Here is a 26,030-nt window from a genome sequence, read left to right on the forward strand (position 1 = left end):
ACGATTGTAACATATTAATAATTGGCAACGAAATAGTTCTCTTATCAAAAGAAAATCTCTTATTTAAAAAAAACAATTATAAATGACAAGATGCTCTCCTTCTTTTTATTCGAACTTTATCAATCTATAAATATAACTAATTAAATATTATTTTTTATGTTTATATTCAAAATAATCAATTTTTTCTAGAATGTAAAGATATGCTCAGAGTAACAAAAAAGAAAAGTATATTTTATAATACTGAATAAATATATAGATATATGTGTATACATATGAACCCCTTAGTTGCCAAGTGACATAAGACTTATGCTTATAAGGCAGACTTATTACATAGAATTACTTTTCATGACATTTAAAATGTCATGAAAAGTAATTATATGTATAGCATAAAAAGGTAGGTACAAAGGACCCCTAAACATATGGAAAATGAGTCCCGGCTAATTTAGCTGAATTTACAATAAGTTGTAGTTCTGATCGTCCTGATCAAAAGTTTCCATGGGCACGAAGTAAAAAAATGAGAACAGTTTTTGAGTTATTGTATGTACATCAAACTCTGCCAAGGCAGCTAATTTCATTAGAGTCCTAGATATCAGAGAAGCGCAACCGGCTTAAGTCAGTATCGCAAAACTATTAAAAAAAGTATTAAAAATGGCGTCGTTTGCAGACGAACTATGAAATCCACCAATAGTCTATTAGTCAGCCATTTTTAACACCAATGAATGAATGTCATGATTGGCTGACAGTCACGCCAATCAGGACGCGGAACATCGGTTGCGCTTCTCTGATATCTAGAACTCTAATTCCATATGCTTACTTAAAGGTACATTTTCGTACTTTTACTGACACACTCTCTCCCCCCCCCCCTATGTGCGCGCGCGTGCGCGTGTGCGTGTGCGGTTTCAGATTTTTCTTTCACTTCGAGGAAGTCATAAGATGGTATTATTAGTTTGATCTTTGTGTTGTGAAGGTCAGGGTAAAATCACTTTGAATTTTTTAAATAAACACCTATTTTTCATTATATATTTTTATAGCTTACCTTGAGAAATTTTCAAGACACTATAATAAACTATTTTTTCATTAAGTATTTTTCGTATTATAAGGCTTGAAAGTTACAGTTCCGTCGGCATTAGCATTACGCAAGATGTACCATGCGAATGGTACCTAATCGGATTTACACTTCTTTTGTATTCGAAGGAATATCTGAAAATGATCCAGCCAACAAAGGCAAGATCGGATCCAGCCATTTATTTTTCGATTTAACGCAATGTTTGCGAAATATTTCAATGGATTCTTTAAAATAAGACACACTGTATGCGACACGCAAACACACACACACACACATTTACAGACAGAGAGAAAGAGAGAGAGAGAGAGAATCAGTAATAGGTACGAAAATGTACCTTCAAGTAAGTATATATAGAATTAGCTGTTCTGGCAAAGTTTGATGTACAATAACTGAAAAACTGTTCATTTTTATATTTCGTGCCCATGGAGACTTTTAATTAGAACGATCAAAATTACAATATATTATAAATTCAGCCAAATAAGCCGAGACCTATTTTCCGTATGTTTTGTGCGGGTTCCTTTTTAAGGGTTTTCCGACCATTCGGTGATCGTTTTATTTGTATGTTTTTTTATGTATTTTTCTTCGTAGAAACCGAAAATAATCATTATAATAACGCCAGACTTAAGGAAAAATTGGTACATTGAAATAAAATGAATAAAATCCTTATCTGCATTGTTATAAAACCACTATCAATTATGCTTCAATGATTTAGAAATAAATTCCAAATTGGATCAAATGCGAGTAATATTGTACCATAAAACGTTAATTAGATTATATTTCTCATTATACTGTTTGTCATCTCAATACCGTTTCTCCCACTCCAAGCATCGCGCGTTTGCCTAAAAATAGACGAGTAACTTTTTGGCATAAAAAACAAGCGACATATTTATAGACTTCATGCTTGTGTGTGAATAGATTGATAAAAAGAAGAAGGGCATCTTGTCATTTATCATTATTTTTTTAAATAAGAGAACTTTTTCGTTGCTAATTATATTACAATCGATATAAATCGAATCGAAACATACACAAATGATTCGTAAAGAGGATTAGTTAGAAAGCAATAATTGATGTGTATTGTGATATTTTCAAATTTTCATATTTTTTATAAGATTATTAATTTTTTGTAACAAATGAGAAATGTCCCCCCCCAATGAGAAATATAATCTAATTAATATTTTGTGGTGCAATATTACTTGCATATTTGATCCAATTTGGAATTCATTTCTAAATCATTGAGATATAGGTAACTGATAGTGATTTCACAACGATGCAAATAAGGATTTTATTTCAATGTACCAATTTTTCCTTAAATCTGGCGTTATTATAATGATTAATTTGGGTATCTACGAAGAAAAATATATATATAATAAAACATAAATAAAATGATCCCCAAGTGATTGGAAAATTTTCGAAAATTTGTACCCTCTTTTAAAAAGGTATCATATGATATTTCGTCACTTTAAGTGGATGTTTAAAAAACGACAAAATATTTACATAATTACTTTTTTGAAATGTTCTTAGTGTTTGCCATGTCCTGTATATTCATGGCCATTTCAATGCAAATTTTGTGGGTAATATTTGATATTGTTTTACAAACAAACGGATCTCACTCACGTCAATTACTACATGTCATGATATCTGAATCCTTTATCAGTGAAGAAAAATATTATCACCTAATTTTACTTTATACAAATATAGTCATGTGTATTGGAGCGACTACGTTAACAGCAATAGGGACAATGCTCAGAGGATGTCTTACATACGCTTGTGGAATGTTTAAAATTGCCAGGTAAAAAATAAATCTATAAATAAATCACTTATCAGTTTTTAAACGTTATATAATTCCAAACAAAAAATCTTAATGTTGTACCAATAAAATTTATGATGACTTATAGAGAACTGTATTTATAGCTTAAAATTAATTTATAGTTATCGTATCGAGGAAGCGTTCAAATACTCGATCAAAATACTCGACAACATCAGTATCGAAAACGAGATTATGATTTACAAAGAAATAATTTGCGCTGTCGATATTCATTGTAAAGCTATAAAGTTGGTATCCGTATGTAATAGCATTCATACAGTATTTGAAATAATATTTTACTTTTTTAAGGTATTCCGAATTTGTATTATCCAGCTTTGAAGGATCCTTCTTAGCATTAACTGCGACTAGTGTATTTTGTTTGAGTCTCAATCTTTTTGCAGTGAGTTTTTAACCCGCGTTTTTAAACATGTTATACAACATGAATAAACGATGTAAACTAGATCATAATCAGGGCCGGCGAAGTAAATTTTTTCTATGTATGGAGTTTTGGTTGGAGGAGGGCGACGAGGAGAATAGTTGACATTAATATTTTAGACCGTTCTTTCATGTATGCGTTTTTATTTTCATTTTTTATAAAGCAAATGTTGTTGCTCTTATTTTGTTTTTAGTTATAAAATTGTTCGTTAGTAATTCGGAATATAAATCTTTGACAATATCCTTATACACGTATAAAATTGTGCTATATTATTTAAACGTTTTTGTAACATTGTCGCTCGAAGAAAATTTTTTGAATGCCTACCCGCGGAAAACGATCTTTCGTTAGAACACGACGAACCCGAAATTGTTAATAGTATTTTAATTAATTTAATGAAACTAATTATGTATTAATTAACTGTTAATTAAATGTTTATGAAGTGTTTATTAAGTGTTTATTAAGTGTTAATGTTTACTCTTCTGACAAGGTTCTGACGTATGTATAGAATTTCATAGCTTAGAAATTTGTATAGTATATAGAGTGCTCCAGACCGACCCTATTGAAATCGCCGGCCCTAGTCATAATATTTGAACTTAAAAGAAAAATTCATTAAAAAGTACAAGATAAAAGACATAATTAAATAATTATCGAAACCAATTAAAGACAAATTTTAATTCGTTTTTAATTATTCAAAATTAAAACAAAAAGAGTAAATGCAAATTATTTTATTGTATCATATGACTAAGTTTGCATCTTGAATTTAGGTCTATACTTCAAAAAATCGATCTAAATTTAGACCACTTACTGTAAACACTTGATAAACCTGACCTACTTCTAAGCCAGACCTCATTCTTTAGTGATCACAACTAAAATGAGAGATCGATTGTAAATTTAGTGTAAATTTGAGCTTTTCGACCTATGGCTATAAACATCAAACTGTCAATATAAACCCAGTAATCAATTTCGCGATTTAAAAAATACTGTTAAAGGCATAACCGGTATAGAGGGCGTTGAAACCGCGCAAGTACAAGGTCTGTTAAAAAAATAACCGAACTTTTTGAATTATGCAGCAACGGAGTCCTAGCGACATGCGGTTGGCAGCACTACAATTGTCATAACTTCCGAGTAACTGGCTTTTTTCATATTTTATTTACATCTCGTTTAGTTTCAGAGTTATTGCTATTTGAGTGCAACGTGTTTTAGTGTTCGTGGCGATTTTCGCGATGTTCGATTTACGAGAGTAACGATGCAACGTGAAATTTTGTGCCAAACTGGAGAAAACATTCACGGAAACGTTTGAACTTTCGAAGCAAGCTTACGGAAGTGATGCTTTTTCCCATACGCAGTGTTACAAATGGTTTACCCGATTCAAAAATGGTCGTCGATTAATTGAGGATGATCTTCGACCAGGAAGGCCTTCGACCTCAACTGATGACACTCACATTCAGAAAATCAAGGATCTGGTATGTCAAACAGTCAACCATACTACGAAGGCATTTTGAAAAGATTGCGTGAAAAAATTCACAAAAAAGACCACATTTGTGACGAGACAACTCATGGTTCCTTCACCATGACAATGCACTCAGCCTTATCAATTCGCAAGTTTTGTGCCAAAAATCAGATGACTGTCCTCGCCAGCCTTCCTACTCTCCAGACCTTGTTCCCTGCGATTATTCCTTGTTCCTAAAATTAAAATCAATGCTGAAAGGACCCCGTTCGACACTATTGATGGCATTAAAAAGAATTTGTCACTGGCATTGAAAAATATTCCAAAAGAAGCATTTCAGAACTGCATGTACTGAGAAAAAAAATAGTTGACTCAACTAAATTGGCGGTCACGGGCTGTCAAGCAAATATTTTGTTAGTCGAAATATTAATATATTTGAGTTAAATACGCAGTAGTTTGAACAATGACTTATTTATTTCGACAGAACATATCTTTGAATTAACAAAATGTTTGCTTGACAGCCCGTGACCGCCAATTTAGTTGAGTCAACTACTTTTTTTTCTCAATGGTAAAGTGGAAACACCGCTGGGACAAGTGTGTGAATAGAGGAGGAGAGTATACTTTGAAGGCGACAAAGAACAATAAGTTGTATTATATATTAAATAATAAAAATTTTAAAAAAAATGTTCGGTTATTTTTTAAACAGATCTCGTATTATGAGTCACGTTTGCGGTACAAAAGTTGGAAACACAGAGTCGTGCAATAATATTATACATAACACATAAATTACAAAAAAAATTATCCAATCAAAGTTCTTCATCATTTCCTTTTCCTTTCAATAAAATAACAAATTTTGATTGGTTGATTTTTTTATGTTTTATACATTTTATGCATTATAAGGATCTTAAATCAAAGCTCGAACTCTAACAAAATCGTTAGATGTCGCTGTTTTACAACTTTTTAAAAAATCTCTTTCACCGACCTCGGTTAAGCTAACCGACCGTTACATGGTTGCCGCCAACGTGAGGATTAAACACACAGTTCGTTATTAAAGAAGGAAGAAGTGTTCTTAACTTGTACTTTTATAACTTGTATTTCTATACAATATACTTGAGTTACTGTATACAATACAATATAGGTCAAACCGGACAGACTTCATTTGCCTACAAGATGATTATCTATAGTTTTGTTTGCATATACGATAATATTACCGTGTGCAATGTGTTGTGTGCAATATTGTCGTGTGTGCAAACAAAATTGTAGACAATCATTTTGTAGACAAACGGGATTCTCCCGGTCAGATCATGCGTACATACATCTCTGAGTGAAAAAAAGCCAATTGTAATCTTTCGTAACATATTTTTGTATATAAAATAAGTTGTTATTATTAAATGTCCATAGAATTTTAACCATAGCAATATATTAGATTTTTCACAGTGTGTCCATTGGAAACAAAGAGGGATTCTTATTTCATGTTTTGATTGTGTTGGCTATTTTTGTGTACATGTTCATAGCTAACTATACCGGACAAGAAATTATGGATCACAATAACTATATATATATTACAGCGTAAGAAATTGTCTCATGTATAATTATTGTGTCATTTTTATTTAATTCTAATTATGTCGTACGTATGTGAGTAATTAAATTAAAGATTAATAATTTGTAATAATTATATAACTATTGAATGTAATATAATAGTTACACGTTCTAATTATTTGATGAGAAAGAAAACCTTCATTTATATGTACATATTATACTATTTGTCAATTTGCTAAAACAATTCTATTTGTCAACATTTGAATTCCCCTCTTAATCCTAATTTTCTTTATAGAACTTAAATACATTTCCAATAATAAAAGTAATACCTAATTAAAAAAATAATTAAAAATTAAAGGACTCTCGATATATAAAATATATTAAGAAGGAATAAAGGCTAATGAAAGTCACGTATCAGTATTAATAAAAAAAATCTTCAAAACTAACACATATATATTAAAAAGTGTATACAAAACACTAGAACATTTTAAAATTTAAAAATAACAAAAATAAAAAATTAACAAAAACATCGACGCTGTGAAACTATTACATGTTTCGGTTTTGTATTTTGGCCCTCTTCAGATATATAATATTTTAATAGTTATGCACCTCCCAAAAATGGACTTTGGTGGCTCGGGATAAGAGACTTGTAGCGTTCACAGTTTTTTTGAACATGGCCGGAGACGCTACCGCGTCTCCTGATTATAACGCAGAAATTCAATAAGTAATATGACAATGATGGTTTTGTTACAAAAAATAAAAGAAAAGAAAAGAAAAAATAATAAAAATAACGAAAAAGTAGGATGAGAAATTGATTAGAGAAACAAAATCTGTTGTCAAGCGATTGGATGACTGATTGCGAAGATTTCTCGTTATTCTATTGAGAACATAAAGATGTTTGTATATCTTCTGGAATAAAACAAGTAAAATACGTCTCTCTGATAAAAAAAAAACTCACCTCTGCGTCCACAAAATAAAGAGATCCATGTCAAAGATTAAAATAGTCAATAAAGTCAAATGAAATAAAAATTTGATGTCACATTAATAATTATATAACGTCAGATATGTAATAAATAACGTCATTCTATCACAACGAACAAAATGATTTATAATGCGAACTACCATATTTTGATAATGCAAAGTTAAACCTTGTTTATGATCAGAATATGAATTTAATAATGCAATTAAATAGTTTAATTCAAGAAGAGAGAGAGAGAGAGAGAGAGAGAGAGAGAGAGAGAAATGCTCTAATTTATTTATTTACATACCGACATCAATTCGATGTCGATTCCATTGTCATTTCTCACTAGATATCGGCGACGGTTATTCTCGAAAGAAGTGCGGATGTCTTACGCTACCGATATGCTGGTCGGAATGATGCACTGCGGGGTGCATCGTTACAACGTTCATATTAACGTATGTAAGTAAATCGATACAAAAGGTATCGTGAACCATGAAGGGTAAACTGTAGATTCTTCGTTATTAGATAAGTTATTGTTACGTGACGACCCATTGCGAGTGATATTTTTTATTCTATTATTGATCGTATCAAAAATAAATTTTAGAGGATAATCACTCTCAATTAAAATCTTTATAATCTATGTTATGTTTTTTGCATGAAAGATGGAATCTGATAATAGTATGGTTTTGTCAATTAAACCGTAAATTATGCCTTCTTTCCGAAAAGTTGGGTGATTTGAAAAGAAATTTATAAATCTGCCTGAAAAGATTGGTTTTTGGTACCAATCGAATATTAACTGATTTTCTTTTATGATAATTCAGATGAGACGTCAAGGAAAGAATTCTTACCGACTTCTAATGTAAATTGTAGACGCGGATAGAAAGAATTGAATGCATTGAGAAAAGAAATTATCACTTGACGAGTGATTTTGTTTCAACTTCTCATTCTACTTTTTTATTCTTTTTATTACTTTTTCTTTACTTCTTTTATTTTTTTTTTAACAAACCGTCATTGTCGTACTTATTGAATTTCTGCGTTGTAACATATCGTATATCTGAAGAGGAACAAAATACAAGGCCGAAACATGTAATAGTTTCACAGTGTCGACCTTTTTCTTAATTTTTTTATTTTTGTAACTTTTAAATTTAAAAGTATTCTAGCGTTTTATATAGAATATGTGTTAGTTTTGAAGATTATTTTTTATTAATATCAATGCGTGGCTCTCATTAGCCTTTATTCCTTTTTAACTAATTGAAAAAATTGCAAAGCACCTAAAATACGACTGATGCTTTTAAATAATTTCTCTCTCTCTTTCTCTCTCTCTCTCTCTCTCTCCCCCCCCCCTTCTTCCCCACTTTGTTTCTCTCTTTCAGTGTAATTCGTATTGATGGTAAAAAATAATAACTAAAATGTCAGCAAATTTTAATGCTTTAAGTTCATTAACCAATTAGTAAAACATTTCGTTGGTAGACGAGAATCTTTTCATTAATTATCTTTGTTTTATAGATACAATGTTCGATGGTATGTAGCCCCCGTGAACACTCAGAAGCTGATACTTTTTATATTACAAAGAAGTAGCAAAACTGTTGCATTGAATTTTGGCAATGTATTTGTAGTATCTTTAGAGTGCTTCGCTACGGTAATAATTATTATATATTATACAATATATTAAACATGACTCTGCAACAGACAACGTATTTCATTACAGTTGTTAAAAGCATCGATGTCTTATTTCACATTTATGTATTCTACGCAGCAATGACGCCAAAATTTATTACATGACAAAAATCGGATGTAATTTTTAAAACGGCATTTAATTTTCACAATTAAAAGAATAAAATGTGATTTGAGGAATGCTTAAATAAATCACAATGCGTGTTAATATAGTTTATTTTTGTATCGATCATTTTTATGTACTTGTTCATAGATAATTATATTCAGCAAAAAATTATGGATCACAACCATATATAGTACCTATATTACAGCGTAAGAAATTGTCTCATATGTAATTATCATGTCCCTATTTTTATTTAATTCTAATTATGTCGTACGCATATACGAATAATTAAATTAAAGATTAAGCATTTGTAATTATATAAATATCGAATTTAATATAATAGTTATGCGCCTCAATTTTTACTCCCATAACTATCAACTAAAGGTACAATGGAACATAAATATTCGAATTCAAAGATTTTTTAATATATAAAAAGTAATATGTATAATCAAAAAATTACAAAATAATTACAGACAAATGCTGATTTATTAAGGTAGGAGATGTTATAAGAGACATATATTAATGTGCATGATAAAGAAGTACTTTAATCCTAACACTAACAAAAAAATGCAGAACTTTTTACTTACAATTAGATGTAACATATTTAATAAGCTATATAATATTTTCTACATATTTGTATCTTTCCACAATTTTGTTACTTCATCAGTAATAACTTCACATACAACTCATGTCATTCATTTCTGAAACAGTTCGATCGATGTTCCCCCAAGGGAACTAACGCATCCTACGAGTGCACGCACGAGACTGAAAAACATGAAACAACGTCGCTGGAATCGAATGAATTGCGCTTGCGTAGACTTCTACAAAGAAATCGTCTTATATGTATATGTATTTACAGTTTAAAATAAACAGCTGCTGAATTCTATTCAACATCAAATCGATCGTGTCTCTCTCTCTCTCTCCCCTCCTCTCTCCCCCCTCTCTCTTTCCCTTCCTCCCCCCCTCTCTCTCTCTCTCTCTCTCTCCTAGTAAAATTGTCAAAGTATCGCGATATTCCATGATAGTATTTTATATTATATGCTAAATTAAGCTATAGCGGTACATATTATATTACGCTATTTAAAATTTAACATAGAAACAAGTTTCGAAATATGCAATTGTTTGGGAGGAGGAAATACGTGAGACTTTGGCGTTTCTTTCATAATCAAACGTATCTCAATGCTTAATGAGAGAGATGATTTTTGTTGAAACCTATTTTGGCCTCAATCGAATTCTTTTGCTAGTCATTGGCTTATGGCCTTACAAGAAATCAAAACTTATTCAATTACAATTAATTTTATTCTTTGGTACTTTGATGAGCTGCATTATAGTTCAGGTATATCAATATTTTTAATTGTCTCTTATTACGTAGTAAATTACTATACTATATTGTTATTCATAATTTATTACATTACAAAATATTATAAATACACAAATATTCAAGTAACTAAATCGATATTCACAAATAAAAGACTAATTTTATTAATAAAGATATTTCAATGAATTTATTGTAGCTTATGACATTTTTGACTACAGAATGTACACTTAATCTTGTTATTAAGATCTTCTCTAACATATCATTTTTAATTTCATTTATAATTAAATATAACTCATTTTGGATTAACACTGAAACTGTAAGTTAGATTTTTACTCGCCCATTATGAATAAATTTGTATATAATCTCTTTTCCAAACTTTACGATAAACAACATAAAATATTATTAATATAATAGGTCAAATGTTTACTAGAGCAACTGCAACATATCTATAATGAAATAAAAGATGAAAATGAAATTGCCATCATAGAAAAATATGGTCTGAATGCAAAACGTTATACAATTAGAATTATACGTAAGATAAAATTTAATAATTTTCTTTACACGTCGTACATAGTTAAAAAAATAGATGCAATCACTTATGTATAAAAATTAATTAATAAATTACTTTGCTTCTTTACTTTTTTAATTATTTTTTCATATACTTCTTTTCATTTCTTTTTTACTATTTTACAATTTTAATGGTATATTCTTAACATCATTATTTCGGAACGCAAAACAAGTTGACATTTTGCATTACTACTTATTTGTATGCAATAAAATATGACTACTTTTTTTTAAATATGCTCAGAGGTTACATTGTGCTGTGCATTAGCTCTTGTTTTCGTACCAATGTGGCCATGTGTTCTCGATATTGTTATGCCCGCCATAAATGAATCTCGACCACGTTTTGTAATTCCTATCATGACTGAATATTTTGTCGATCAGGAAAAATATTTCTATTTAATTTTGCTGCACATAGATATAGCTATTTGTATAGGGGCGATTGCATATATAGCAACGGGAACGATGCTCGTAGGATATCTCAAACATGCTTGTGGAATGTTTAAGATTGCCAGGTACGAAAGAGAATACATGAAATAATAAAATAGATGTTTGTTTTATAAATAGAATATTGTGTTTCTCAACTAATATACAAATTTACAAAAATTTTAAATTTTACAACAAAATTATTATTTATAGCTACCGTATTGAACGAGCAATAATAATCAATATTTTTAAAAATGACACGAAGAATGAAATTACGATTTATAAGGCAATAATTTATGCTGTCGATATCCATCGTAAAGCTATAAAGTTAGCACTTATACGAAAATATATATATACATATGTATATCAATTTATCATTATTAAAAAGTGTTTTAATAGCAAAACAATAAGCTTTTACAATTATTATCTTTACATTAATATTTCATTTTTTGTATCATAATTATACAAAATAAATTGCATAGATTAAATGTTGCTTTGGAATGTGTTAATAAAATAGCATTAAAAAACTAAATAATAATATTCAATAATATTTTAAAATGTTAAATTGCAATACTTTTAATTAAAATCTTCAATATATAATAGTAACACTTTTTTAAAGATATGCCGAATTTTTGATATCCAATTTTGAGGGATCGTTTTTCTTTTTAATCGCAGTTAGTGTATGTTGCTTGAGTTTAAACTTATTCGGAGTAAGTCTTATTGCAGTTTTGTATAACATATATTTTAGATAAATATTACAAAAAATGTAATATTTTATAACATTTTGATTAAAAAAATCAAATTAATCATAAATCATTAAAAATGATCTATGATTAATTTGATAAAAAATATATATTAAATAAACAATAAAATGTAATTAAAAAATTTAATGATCAAGAAAGAATTAAAAACTAATTTTCTAAAGTTATAAAAAGACGAGAAAAACTTATACTTTCTATTTTCTAATTTTCTTGCAAATTATAGCTAAAACATTAAAGAAGCACGATATTTCAGATTTTTCAAAGTGTAGCAATTGGCAACAAAGGAGAACTTTTACTACATTTTACGATTGTAGGTATTATTCTTTTATATATGTTCTTAGCCAACTATGCCGGACAAGAAATTACAGATCATAATAATCATGTCTTTCTCACTGCGTAAGAAACTTTGTATATCTATATATGTAATGTTCTCTCTACGATGTGTATGTACACACGCACGTGACATTTACTAATTTTTTTATATATTATATTTAAATAATTAATTATCTATTATTATTATATTTATATTTTTCATAGATATAATATTCACTGGTATATAGCGCCGTTATCCATACAGAAACTAATATTATTTTTGTTACAAAGGGGTAGTAAAACTTTCAGTTTAAACGTAGCCGGATTATTTCCAGCATCATTAAAATGCTTCGCTTCGGTAAAAACCATATTATATGTATATTAAATATTAGTATTAGAATATATGCAATATAATAGACATTGTAACAACAAAATAAAAGAAAGTATATTGTTTCAGTTAACGAGTGCATCGATATCTTATTTCACTGTCATGTACTCAACACAGCAATGATGTGTTGAAGACACATCATCCAATAGCAGTGTTTTCCGTTATCTAGATAAAATCATCTAGATGAAGAAATGGCTTTATCTTATCTTTATCTAAATTGTTAAGAATATAGACAATCTTTATCTTTGTTAGCTTAGATTTTTAAAAATATTGACAAAAAAATTGACAAAATAATTCGACATCAGTCATTCAAAGCAATGTTGAAGTACTTTCATATTTAAAAAATAAATCAAAAGAATTAGATATTCTGAATTTATATCCACACATTAAACAAATTTTTTTAAATATAACACGTCATTGCCATTATCAACGCTAGTAGAACGTCTTTTTAGTTGCGGGGAACAAATATTAATTCCACATAGAAACCGTTTATCAGATAATATATATTCGAAAAACTTTTATTTTAAAAAAATTAAGATTTATAAAATATTAATGAAAATATGAATATATTTTTTGTATCCTAAATCGTTTTACTACCTAATAGTTACTAAAAAACAAAATCAACTTAAAAATTATCTAGATAAAAATTTTTTAAATTTCTTTTATCTTGATTAATGTAAAATTAATCATCTTCATCTTATCTAAAATACATTTTTGTGTCATTTATCTTATCTATATCTAGATAATTTTTAATTATCTAAGCACAACATTGTCTAATAGTATATAAAAATTAAGTAAATAAATTTAAAATATTGCTTGATTTTATTGTATCTATATTAACTCTTAAATAAAATAAAGAGAAAATATAATAAACTTTTTTTCCTTTAATGTAATGTTGCTTATTGAACGGAGAAGAAATAATTAGTTACTTAAATTAATTTACATGTATAGAATAAATTGTATTCGACATGACATCAATAGAACTAACCATGAGGTATTTTTTTCGCATATAAATATAAGGTACACAAAGAGTTTACAGAAAATAAATAAAAACATATGTCTTATTTTCTACTGCATTCTTTAATTTCTTTAGATAGTAAATTGATTACTTATAATTTGTTGATAAAAATTTATTTATTTTTCCCTATATATATATATATGTATGTGTGGGTGTATATATATAGCAGTAAAATATCGAAGATTACTAGTTGACTAGATGATTCAAATAATAACATTGTATCTGGATATTGTATTTGCAATGATAATATTAAATAAAAAAAATATTATTAGAACAATTTCACATTAAGAAATGAATGAAACCACGAGATACCTAATGGTTATTCTACAATATGTTTCTTATTTTTTGTTTTTTACCTTTTGTTCTTTTCCTTTTTGTGATCGTTTTATTGTACAATTGTATTTTTTGCAATGTGTTTTATGTTTCTTCCGAAGTTTGTTAACTTTTATCCTGAGTGATAGAAAAATGAAAGAGAATAAGAAGCAAAAGACAAGATATGAAAGATAGCAAAAAACGGGAAATAAAAAGCATATTATAGAATAGGTTTAATAGATAATATTTTTAATGTTTTTAATTAAAAATTAATTATATTATAGTTTAGACGTAATAAATGTTTGAGCCTTTGATACTGGTAATATATAATATTTTCAGTAGTTGATATGTTAACATCTCAAACCAACTGTCGGCTATTTTCTCTCAAGGAACAACCATATCCGATGAGTGCACAAACTAGAATGAAGCATTAAAAGTACAGAAAAAAGAAAAAATGTACTACGCTTGCGCGCAAACTTCGATTTCAAAGTCATCTCGTAAAAGCTTTTCTATGAGAAATATAAGCATTCATTAAATTTTTCAACGAACAAATCGATCGCTTAACCTGACCACTGACCTCTTCCCAAGCGAATATACTAAATTACATGCGGTCTATTTTGTAATTTCATATTGCTACACTGTCTATGCAATTATATAAATAACATTAAAATTTATATGAACAGAAGATTTAATTGATCAAAAGAAAGAGATAAGCAAAACTTTTCCGGTATTTTATAGTCAGACGTATCTTAATGTTTAACAAGAGATGAGACATTTAAGGACTCAGTATTTTAGTCTGAACCGAATTCTTCTGCTTATGATTGGCCTTATGGCCATATAAACAATCAGAAAAACTTAAGATATACACAACATTATATATACAATTATTTTTAAAAAATAATATCTCGCAGCATAAACTCACTAAATTTGAAATGTATAACAAATTGATACTGAAAAAAATAATGATTTGTGTGACTACTTTTTCATATCTCTAATGATCATAGTTGTTACATCTATTGCTATTTTTATAACAATGTGGCCATACATTCTTAACATTATTAAATCCAAGAATGAGTTTCGAACAGATCACCTCAGATTTATAATGCTGTTATTTACTTTAACAGTCAAGAAAAATATTACTATTTATCTTTAATACGCATGAATGTAGCTCTTTGTATAGGGGCAACTGCAACATTAAGAACGACGCCCCCCTCATAGTACATCTTAAATATATTTAATATATGGAATGTTAAAAAAGGTAAGAAGATATTATAAATACAAAAATAAAAAAAAACTAATGAAATACCAAATTAACTAATACTAATAAATGAATATAATAATTAAATGAATACAAAAACTAAACTAATAAAAAATAAAAAAAAACAAATGTTTGAAAATAAAATTATATTGATAATATTAAATAAATACAGGAAAATATTACAATTCTGAGAGACAGATATATCATGTACAACTATCGGATTGAGCAAAAGCAATGATAATTGATAATTTACAAAAAAAATTTGAAAAAGAGATTACGATTTATAAAGAGATAATTTATGCCATACACGTACATCGCAAAGCTATGGAGTTGGTATTTATTTGATGACATGATTTTAAGATAAATAATTGGTGTGCAATTTGCATAAACTAGAAAATGTATTTGTACATTTTATACAAAAATATTATTAGACTTCGTTTATTTGTATCATTTTGGACATATTAATTTTCATTTCATCATTATTGTTTATTTGATAACGCTTGCGCGCGCGCCCACATACATGTACAATAATATGCATGTAACAAAGTTTTCTTATGCTCCATACAATTCCTATAAATGAATAAAAACATATTCGGATTGAAAAGGATTCATTTTAACATTCATGAATCCGTATTTCTGAAAATCTGAATCCATTTTAATCCATTTCAATCCATTCTCATTATACACTGGGTCATTACAAAAGTAACGAGTTACTTCCATTCTCTGCGATTATTATATACTATATCATACTATTGTTATTATTATTACAATAATTACAATAACTGAATTTTATTGTACAAAACCTCATAAAAAATAGTACATAAATATATTAAAAGTAAAACAAATTTATACAGAGTACAAAATTTAGCTGCAAAGTAGACATCTTCTTTGACCGTCTGTCGATAAAAATATTTCATGACCGACCTATAATAAATTGTTTTATGCTCAATGTTGGTGACACTGTTGTACTTTAACAGATATTAGGTTATACGCAGCTATCATCCGGTATGTAAACAAAATTGTTTATGTGGTAACGGTTGGAACGCGACGTATGTTTAAAACGAAAATTATGCGGTAAAGAGACATCAATCGGATGTTCCAAAACCGGTGCCTTTTTCCGAAATGTAAATTATAAATGTAGCAGAGTAACAAATATTGGCAAATATCGTCCTTGTCTCAGGAAAATGAAAGTGACGACATTGAAAGGCATTTTTCCAGACCCTAGTAAGTAATATCACATATTCTTCATCAAATAACCATTCAGGAGATCGAAAGAGAATAGATTTTATTTTTTATAACATATGAATGAAGTGCTTCAGATAGAAAAAAAATGGTTGAATAAATTCGACTGCATGAGAAATAATTAATAATGTTAAATACTTTACTTGTTATTAGAACCAATTAGAAGAAAGAATTTTATTCAAGAAAATGTAAAAAACCTCCGGCGAATGGAACAATGCTTCCAAGCAAATAAAGAACTGGAAGAACTAGAGAAGTTACAATTACATAAACATCATAGAAGTGCAGACAAGTACCAGAATGTATCTGCAAAGGTGGTCACTACCTTCCGAGACAAGAAGAAACATGAGAGCTATTTTAATGTCGACCAAGTATCAACTGACAAAGTGGCAATTGATGAACAAGTTCAGAGTAGGACCAATGTATTTGAATGTGATAAAAAGCATGCTGTTTCTACCAAAAAGGTTATTGAACCAGGAATGAATAATAACATGTTAGGTAAACAAAAGAGAACTGGTAAACATAAGAATCAGCAGAGATTGCAACCGAAGGTTTCATCTGAACCAAATGTATTGCATAAACCTGAGAATGCTGCAAATGGTTTGGAATGTGTGGATGCACAAAGCACTTTTAAGTACAGAAATCAGGGGATTCAGACTTTAGATACAGATCAATTGGAAAGTATATATTCTGAAGGTGTTATTCGGTAATTGCATTGGAATCTATTACATAAATTTCAATTCTAAGAAATTAATAATAACATTAAATTAGACTAAAATATAAAAAAAGATCTTGAAAATATGTATATTACAATTCTTAATACATTTTTTTAATTTGTTTTATTTTTTCTTTAATAATTTTGTTGTTTTTATAAGTATAATTGACATTTCTTTTTTACTTATTTTTAATTGATTAATTTCCTAATTTAATTACTAATTTATTAATATTAATAATAAAATTAGTAATATTCGCAAGTGAGATTTTGTCTACATTTTCTCTACATTTTCTGCTTTTTTTTGTCAACAGATATCCATCAAAGAAAGTTACAAAGCACGAAACAGCAAACAATGGTGATCTAAATAAACAAAAAGAAAATATCTTAAAGAAACAATCTGATTCACCTGCAGATAGAGGTGATATGCGTAGTCCAGAAGACCTGCAGAATGCTGATTTACGAAATTCCATGTTGTCGGCACCTAAAGAGGAAGTCGATTTTATCAAATTAAATAAAGAACGTACCTCTGTTGCTAATAAACTGATGACACAACTTAATAATGGTGTACCACCTCCGAATTATCGCAAGGGAGTTGTGCCTAAGTACGATATTACAACTATTTTTCTTTCCTAATTTTCCTCGATGTTCAGCTAAGGTTGTGTTCGGTTTAGAAATGAATACTGGAGCAAATATTTGCTGTTTCATTTTATCTTTTTTTCATATAAAGAGCTATAAAAATAAAATTATAACGTCTAAACCAAGTGCAAACCTAATTTCGCTTTCTATAATATTATCTTTCCTATTTTTCAATTGATTTCTTTTACATTATATAGTTTATTTTCTTAAAATATTTTACTTACCATTAGATATATATACTATGAAACTTAAAAAATCTTTCTTTAAATTTTTTATACATTGTATGTAAATACAATTATAAGAAAAATAAAATGTAGAAAATATATAATGAAATGTACTATAATAAATTCTTAGAAAATTCTGTATCAATTTAATTATGTGATGTAAACACACAAACAATTTAAATTAGTAAATGAAATTAATTAACTTATTTTGCTTTTTCCTAACAAATTTTTTTTTTTAATAGATATCTTCGAGATAGAAAGGAAGCACAAGAAAAGGAACAAAAGGCCAAAGCGGAAGCATTGCATTCTGATTGTCCAGAGGGTCATGTGCCATTACCAGATCACGAACGCAAGGAAACGTTACGATTATTAAAAAAAAGTGCGTAGTATAACAAAATTTATACAATAATCATAAATTATTTACTTTAAATGTCAATATTTAATCATTCAAATTCATTGGATTGTGTTTCTGGAATACAGATTATCAGGATTACGTCAATGAATTAAACATGATGCCTATAAAAACGGATACTCTTAGAGCACAAAGGCGCAAGATAGAGATAGAGAAGCAATTGAATAAACTGGAAGAGGGGATCAAAGTATTTTCGCGTCCAAAAGTTTACGTGAAGATAAATGCATAATCGCGTTACTTTGACTAGAACGCAATATGTATGTATAAAGATGTTGAGTATCCGTCCATGTCTCAAAATCTAAAATATCGTATTATATATTATTTAAGAATCCAATGACAAATGGTATATTTTGTTGCAAAATGACGAGAGTTGGCTATACATATTTCACATCAAACTAGTCAATTTTACACACACATACATATACACGCGCGAAAAATTAACTAGCTGATTAATGTCTAGCATTTAAAAATTCTACAAACATGAAGAAAAATATATTGACTATTTTCATACAAGCACAGTCTGAATTTTTCTATCAATTATGTAGATAGAAATATATTATCTATTAAAAATATAATAAATATTTTATTTAATATATTAACATTGTACATCATTATTTTGTATCTTGTTCAAGTCTTGTCAATGGTATGCACGAAGGATGTTGGATCAAAATGTAATCTTCCCAAGTTATAAAATATCTCCTCGTTATTATACCACTTGTTTATATTAAAGTCTTTAAAAAATATCATTATTTCCCTTTTTGCGGATTCAGTCGAATCTAAAGTGAATAATATTAATGTCTCTTTTTTGAAAACACAAGGTTTTACATTCCAACGTTGGAATGTGCGATATTATGACTGATTACCAGATCCGTGCGTGGCATTTCTCGTATCCGAGAGGCCAAACATTCCTCTAATAGTATTTTGTGCGATATATTGTGCTTGATAGACTTTGGTGGGGCCCATCAGCTGACGCCACTTCGTAATAGCATCATGACGCGCCAGAATGTAAATGTCAGACGGACCGCTGCACATGAAAGTCAACAGACGATTGTAAAAGAACTTGTCCCTGTGCTCTTTGTAAAACAGTTCGGCCTCCTCGCGAGACATCGTCGCCCTGCGCGATCTGACAACTTTGAAATTATTGTCAATTATTAAATCGCGAATCTTCTGAAAAATCAGTGCGAACTTTAGTCATTAGATCTTCCAAATCTCGTTCCCTCGACGTTAATCGCGGGATCGTTCCTTCCATCCTGTGGAGCATTCTCACTCCAAGTGAAAGTGAGGTTAGGTTCATACCTGAAGAGCGAATGGGGATTTAACGATGTGTGGCTTGAGTATCGCCAGTGTCAACTGGAGATAATTTGTTAGCTGCATATCAACATCTTCTGGCTCATCTACAAATTAAAGAAACTACACGTGGCATTGACAATTACCGTCCGTACGATAGCCGTAGGGACACAACATCACCACGTGTATCTCACTGTTTCGCGCGTCGCGCTCATTCGTAACCGGGAGCGGAGATGTCCGATTGTCTGCCGACTACAGCAATGACTTCTACTACTAGTTTTCGCACAAATATCGATCTTTTTAATAATATTCTTATTTATACACAAGTTAATATTTGTACATTTTTTTAATACTCTGTGCTAATAAAAATAATAGATTTCTTTTACAATACAGCATATATTTAATTCATTTTATGTTTCATCAATTCATTCATTTTATTCAATCTACTTATTTAAAAAATATAGGTCCTCACAGCTCTTTCAGTAATTTCTCGATTGTCATTGATAATCTGTATTATAGATCAAGTTATTTATTGCCGTATATCATTCCTACACTACAGATTATCTAAGTTCATTCCATACTCTATTAATATTTTTTTAATTAAAAAAAAACAAAATCATAATGAGATCAAATTAACATCAATTAAGTAGAATTAATAAGACATTTTAAGAAAAATTATAATGATATCATTCATACATTTTGACCTTGTTTTTTGGACGATTATTTTGTGGTAAGTTCTCAATTTTATAACGATTTTTTAACAATTTTTAATTAAAAAATCATTGAAAAATTTGGATCATGTCAATAATTTATTAAAATCATTATATTAAAAGTGTATCGAATGACATCATTGTAACCTTTCCTAAAAATGACTTCTGTATTTAATGTTATTTTGATCACATTATGATTTTGTATTCTTCCTGGGAACTCGAATATCATGCAATTATATTCTATTCTTTATATTAACATCTGTAAATTTGAATTATTGTTATTAAAATAAACTTAGTATTTATTCTTTTTTAGGAGTTACATTGTTTTAGTTTTTTAAAATTAATTAGTAAATCTTTTAGTAACCATATAAATTAAATGATCCTCACAGACCTAACGTTAATAATCGTATTTACAAATTTTATCGTCAACTTTATGTGTGCATATAAATGATTGCGTAGTTTATTGTTGAGTCTTTCTTAATTAGATCAATTGTAAATTTCAGGGGCGTGAAGCAAAAGCTGAGATAAAACATTAAACTAAGGAAACGTGGATCACAAATCTATCTACTGACGATTGTTTGATAGCTTTGAGATATCTCTATTTACGTATCATCGTATCTAAACATCGTTGGCTCGATAAGATATTTAGGTGACTGAAAGAAATACATGCGTACGCAAATTATACGTACATTTAGGTGCGTTCGCTCAAGTAAAAGCGGAAAAAAGCGAGAGACCATAAAGTAAGTAGAATGGGAAACAATACGCGATGCCGCCGAGTTGCCAGTAGTAGAAGCCAGCCAGCTACTATTCCCTTTCACTCCCCGCAGCCTTCTCGCACCCCTCGCAACCCTTCAACCCGTCAGACGTATCCGGAACGGTCGATCCTGCCTCCCTTTCTCTCCTGTTGCTCATCCCGTTGCTACACTCTTCCACCTCGCTTGCGTCTTCCTGTCTCTTTCCCTCCTTTCCGTTCTCTGGTATCCTCGGTGATACTAGGAGAGAGCCATTCGAAGTACAATGGCTGGCTATAAATTACCCCTGGAAACGCTAGCATTAGACCCTGCCGGATTCACCCTTTATACAAAGCCGCCGCTCGCGAGAGAGAGAAAGCTTAATTGAGCGACCTCGATATAAAAATCGCGATACGAATCACGGACTATTCGAGTCATGTCCTCGAAAGTTTCGTATATCCTGATTTCATTTGAGACTAGTGTCAGTGTCACTCTCTCTTTCTCCCCTCTTCACCCAATCTCTGCATTTTCAAATAATTCAAACGTAACGTACTCGGAAAAGAAAACCGTTTGGTTGAAAAAAAATTATAAAGCATGTCACAACAATTTGATCGAGTTTATAACATACTTTTGTACGGCTTATTGTTAAGAAAATGTTTAGAAAAGAAAGATTATTATCGTTCCAGAAAAGATATATAATAAAGATAAAAGTAGTTATAAGGCTCTAAATATATAAAACAATATAAATAAATAATAAAGAGCAAAGAGCCAATTAATCAAACGAACAAATTTAATTCGAGAAATCTTAATATACAAAATAACTAAAACAGGGTTGCCACAAATTTTTCATCCTAAAATTTCCTGACATTTCCCTGATTTTACTGACAAAATTTTGTAATTTTCCCTGAATTTCAATAATAAATATTTTGAAATATTTTTTGTATTTTCATCCTGATTTGAAAATTGTTAAATATTTTGTTGATCGAGTAATTTAACATAACAGTGTAATTAAATTAATGTTATAATATAATACTATTAATACTATTAATAAATAATACTATTAATGTTGCTGATACACTACATTTTATCGTTAAGTTAATAGTACTTTTTGTCTTTTCCTTTCATGTATGAACATGATTCTTTTCCTCTTCCTCTCTTTCTTTTTACTACTATACCTAAAATATAAGGAACATAAATCAATGAATACAGTTTCTTTTTTATCAAAATTATGATCTGTTTATTAAAATCTCAATCTGCTTATAAAAGTTAACATATTTGAAAGAAAAATCATAAAATTATAGAATAATATTTATTTTACTCACTTGTTCATAAGTGACACAGAACTTTCTTATATAAAACAAAAGAACAGACAACTTTAAAATTTCGATGTTTTTAGTAAAGCATTTTAAATCTTTATAAGTTTATGTTAGCTTTTTAACATAACTAAAATTTCAAATCCTTAAAGAAAACTTAAATACTGCAACATAAAAAATTGTACAAATTTTTTAATCGAATGTTAATGACATCAGTGATGTTATTTCTTCATCAAGAGTACTTAGTTCATTAGTTTTTTCTGCCAAAAGTTTTGCCTTCTTAGTCTTCAATTCTAAAATTTTTGTAAACAAAGATCTTTTTTTAGCAACCGAGTTGGCTTGAAGAACAAAGCTAAATGATTTTATCGATATTGTGGCGTCGTGATATAAATAAATTTCTTTACAGCTATGTTATTTTTCCCGAAAAGTGCGCTGAAATCTCTGACTTTCCCTGATTTCCCTGACTTGTGGCAACCTTGTAAAAACAAACGTTTTGACTCTTGATCGGGTCATTTTTAATGTACAAAATTATATTAAGTATTTTGAAAGTTTCATATATATTATTACAAAAAATTATATGACACATAAAATATTTTATAACAGAGATTATTAACTATTTATTAATCAGTAACAAAGCTACACAGAGAGAATTTTTTCTTTGAGTTTATCCTGAAAATATGGTCGTCACATAACATTATATTTCGAAGAATCTTATGTAAATCTCTCATTTACTAATAAAACTAAGTTACAATAAAATATAAAATAAATTTAATTGATTTTATTAAATTGCATTGTAAAAATCTTTAAAATATTATATTATATCACAATATTTTCAGGGTTGAAAAAAAATTTTTTTCGTCAACTTTTTTCTATATCAATATTTCATAAAATCAAATAGGAATTGCATTTTTTTCTGAATCGTTTGCTTGATACTTGTTTTCTTTTTCGAACTTTACAGAAATTTTCAGTTTCATTCTACATATAAAACTTCTGTTAGATTTTACGAATTTTAATATGGAAAATAATAAAAGTAAAGAACTTAGAATTTGAATCTTTCTCGGTGGATTTCTACAATTTGATTCTTTTTATTTTACAATACGGGCGCTATTGTGTTCTATTCATCGGAAAAAATCTCACGCCTTTCGGATTGATTTATTGCAACTAATTCCTGCCTGAATGGTAATCGCGTATTGCGCCCACTCCGCGGTTGGTCGTTAAATTCACGCGCACATATGCGCGTATTTAACACACATATACGCACACAGCGAATGTAACGGGAACGAGTGAGCGAGTGACAAATTACGAATAAAATATTGATTCGCCCGTTGCACCGCCGGTTTGTCAGCGCGAGCGTTACGCCGAATTAATGTACCAGCGTATATAATTGCACTACCGTTCGTATTAATTACCCGTTCGTAAGCTGCGTCAATCTCGAATTGCAGTAACAGCGACCGTATCTCGATTATTCAGAACAAACTGCATTCGCGAGAGCAATCCTCGAGCGTTATATCCTCTTTCCCCCGAAAAGCATATCGATTCTATCAAAATTGATTGTTTACCAGCAAACATCGAAGATGTAGCAAGATGATGGTTTTCGGAATCGATTACTTTAATTAGTAAAAATTTAATCATATAATTATAACATCTATTCATTCATTAATTTTTAAATTTTAGTGTTTTAAAATGCTCATTTTGTTTGATATATTTACAACAAAAACATTATGCAATATAAGAAAACAATATGTCACAATATTTTGGTTGACATATTTAAAAATTTTTTTTGAATGATTGAAAAAATAAATTTTATTAAATTTCTAAAAAGATAACGAAAATAAATATATCGCACAGTTTAAAAATTATTTTTGCACCTTATGAAAGAGAAAAAGATTCACGGTTTAATTTCACGTTTAAAATAACCGTTCCAATATAAATTTTACAATTAGATGCAAATTTGTAAATAGAATCTGAAAAGAAACCTGCCAATTCAAATAAATCGTTCATCACGTTATCGCTGCGGTTATCACTGATGTTCGCAATATATCGTCAGATTATCCCGCTCGTTGACCGTCCAACTATGGTAGCCAACGGACGATTCATTGAATAAAAAAATACAAATGAGATAGCGAAAAGTTTCAAATCGAATTCCGGTGGAAGTTTTACGAGTGGATTGTCCGTAAAAACGACGAATCGTGTTTCGTGTTTTCACAAACCCTTTTCTCTTGCCTAGACCAATTCTGGGTTGCTTCAGTATCTTCTTTTTTTCTCCTTCTTTTTAGCTTTCTCTTATTGTCTACTCCCTTTCTGCGGTTACACAACGACAAACGACAACAAACGGCTTCTTTCAGCCTCTCGGAAAAACAGCTTTAATCGCCTCTATCTTGCGCGGTTTGGCGCTTGTTACCGAAAAGTGAGACTTTTCGAAGGAAAAAAACGGAGAGCGTGGCAGAATAAAATGCAACGAATGGACAGGTGAGTTGAAATGAATAAAGGAGATAAGTACTCATTATTTATAAATCTGAAGAAGACGATTTTTACAGTCCAAAAACTTTTATATGTAAAGTTTAATATTGTTTTAATAAAAATTTAATAAAATTAAAAAAATATTTCAAATATATGTATATGTATATAATATATAATAAAAACAAATAAATACAACTTGATAATATATTTACTTAAAGGAGAAAGAGAGAGGGGAGAGAAAGAAATAATAAATTTAATAAGATAAGGAGAAATCGATAAAATATAAAAGCTTCAAGAAAAAGGTCAAAGTGTACAAGTATAGTAATGGCAGTAAAAAAATTTATCTAAAGCCTGAGATAATTTAAATAGATCTGTAAGGAATTTATTTTGTGTAAATTGCACTTCTCTTAACTTTCAATTAATACTATTTAAATCTTTGAAAATATTTTTTACTCCTTTCAATAAAAATATTCGAAGAATCATAGAGTTGGCTTTTACATTAAATATGCACACAAATATTTATTACGTTGAAGAAAGCGTTTGAGGAGTCAAAAGTTAAAAGGAAGATCTCCTTAGGAAGTTTATTCGCTATGGGCGAATCTCCTCCAACTTTAGCTGCAAACTTTCGCTGGAATGTTTTCTCGCAGCTGCGAGGAATCGTTCTCGAAGCGTTTTTGAATAGTTCGGCGAATTACTGGCAATCAGGATAGAATTATTTTTTATTGAAATTTCAAACACACGCGCCGAGAAGTATACAGAATTTAAAAAATATATAATGTGTAGCCACATTAAGTAATAAAAAAACTATTAGAAGACTAAATTCAGAATAATTATTTAGAAAACAATAAAATCACATAAATGTAATTTTATAATACAAAAATGATATACATATAATTATATATGTATATATATATATATA

At 29.2% G+C, this 26,030-nt stretch overlaps 2 protein-coding genes across 2 annotated transcripts; one reads left to right on the forward strand and one right to left on the reverse strand.

Moving 5' to 3' along the window:
• The first annotated feature begins 16,404 nt into the window (after positions 1–16,404).
• Positions 16,405–19,122, forward strand: LOC108775951 (uncharacterized). The gene is made up of 5 exons (XM_018542427.1): positions 16,405–16,608; positions 16,780–17,329; positions 17,650–17,940; positions 18,441–18,577; positions 18,679–19,122. The coding sequence occupies exons 1-5, from the start codon at positions 16,569–16,571 to the stop codon at positions 18,837–18,839; spliced, it is 1,179 nt and encodes a 392-aa protein (XP_018397929.1). The 5' UTR covers positions 16,405–16,568; the 3' UTR covers positions 18,840–19,122.
• A 115-nt stretch (positions 19,123–19,237) lies between these two features.
• LOC108775965 (nucleoside diphosphate kinase 6) lies at positions 19,238–19,984 on the reverse strand. The gene is made up of 3 exons (XM_018542442.1): positions 19,907–19,984; positions 19,474–19,777; positions 19,238–19,386 (listed from the first exon to the last, which is right to left on the reverse strand). Exons 1-3 carry the CDS (start codon positions 19,982–19,984, stop codon positions 19,238–19,240), a joined length of 531 nt encoding a protein of 176 aa, XP_018397944.1.
• Positions 19,985–26,030: the final 6,046 nt, after the last annotated feature.

This window comes from Cyphomyrmex costatus, unplaced genomic scaffold, assembly GCF_001594065.2.
Source record: "Cyphomyrmex costatus isolate MS0001 unplaced genomic scaffold, Ccosl1.0 scaffold330, whole genome shotgun sequence".
In the NCBI taxonomy this organism is placed as follows: Eukaryota; Metazoa; Arthropoda; class Insecta; order Hymenoptera; family Formicidae; genus Cyphomyrmex; species Cyphomyrmex costatus.

Coding starts and splice junctions, on each gene's coding strand:
- LOC108775965 (XM_018542442.1), bottom strand. CDS start 19,984: ATGCAGCTAACAAATTATCTCCAGTTGACACTGGCGATACTCAAGCCA. Junction 19,778..19,906: donor AATCCCCATTCGCTCTTCAG/GTATGAACCTAA, acceptor CTGATTTTTCAG/AAGATTCGCGATTTAATAAT. Junction 19,387..19,473: donor AAATGCCACGCACGGATCTG/GTAATCAGTCAT, acceptor TATTCACTTTAG/ATTCGACTGAATCCGCAAAA.
- LOC108775951 (XM_018542427.1), top strand. CDS start 16,569: ATGAAAGTGACGACATTGAAAGGCATTTTTCCAGACCCTA. Junction 17,330..17,649: donor TATTCTGAAGGTGTTATTCG/GTAATTGCATTG, acceptor TTTTGTCAACAG/ATATCCATCAAAGAAAGTTA. Junction 17,941..18,440: donor CGCAAGGGAGTTGTGCCTAA/GTACGATATTAC, acceptor TTTTTTTAATAG/ATATCTTCGAGATAGAAAGG.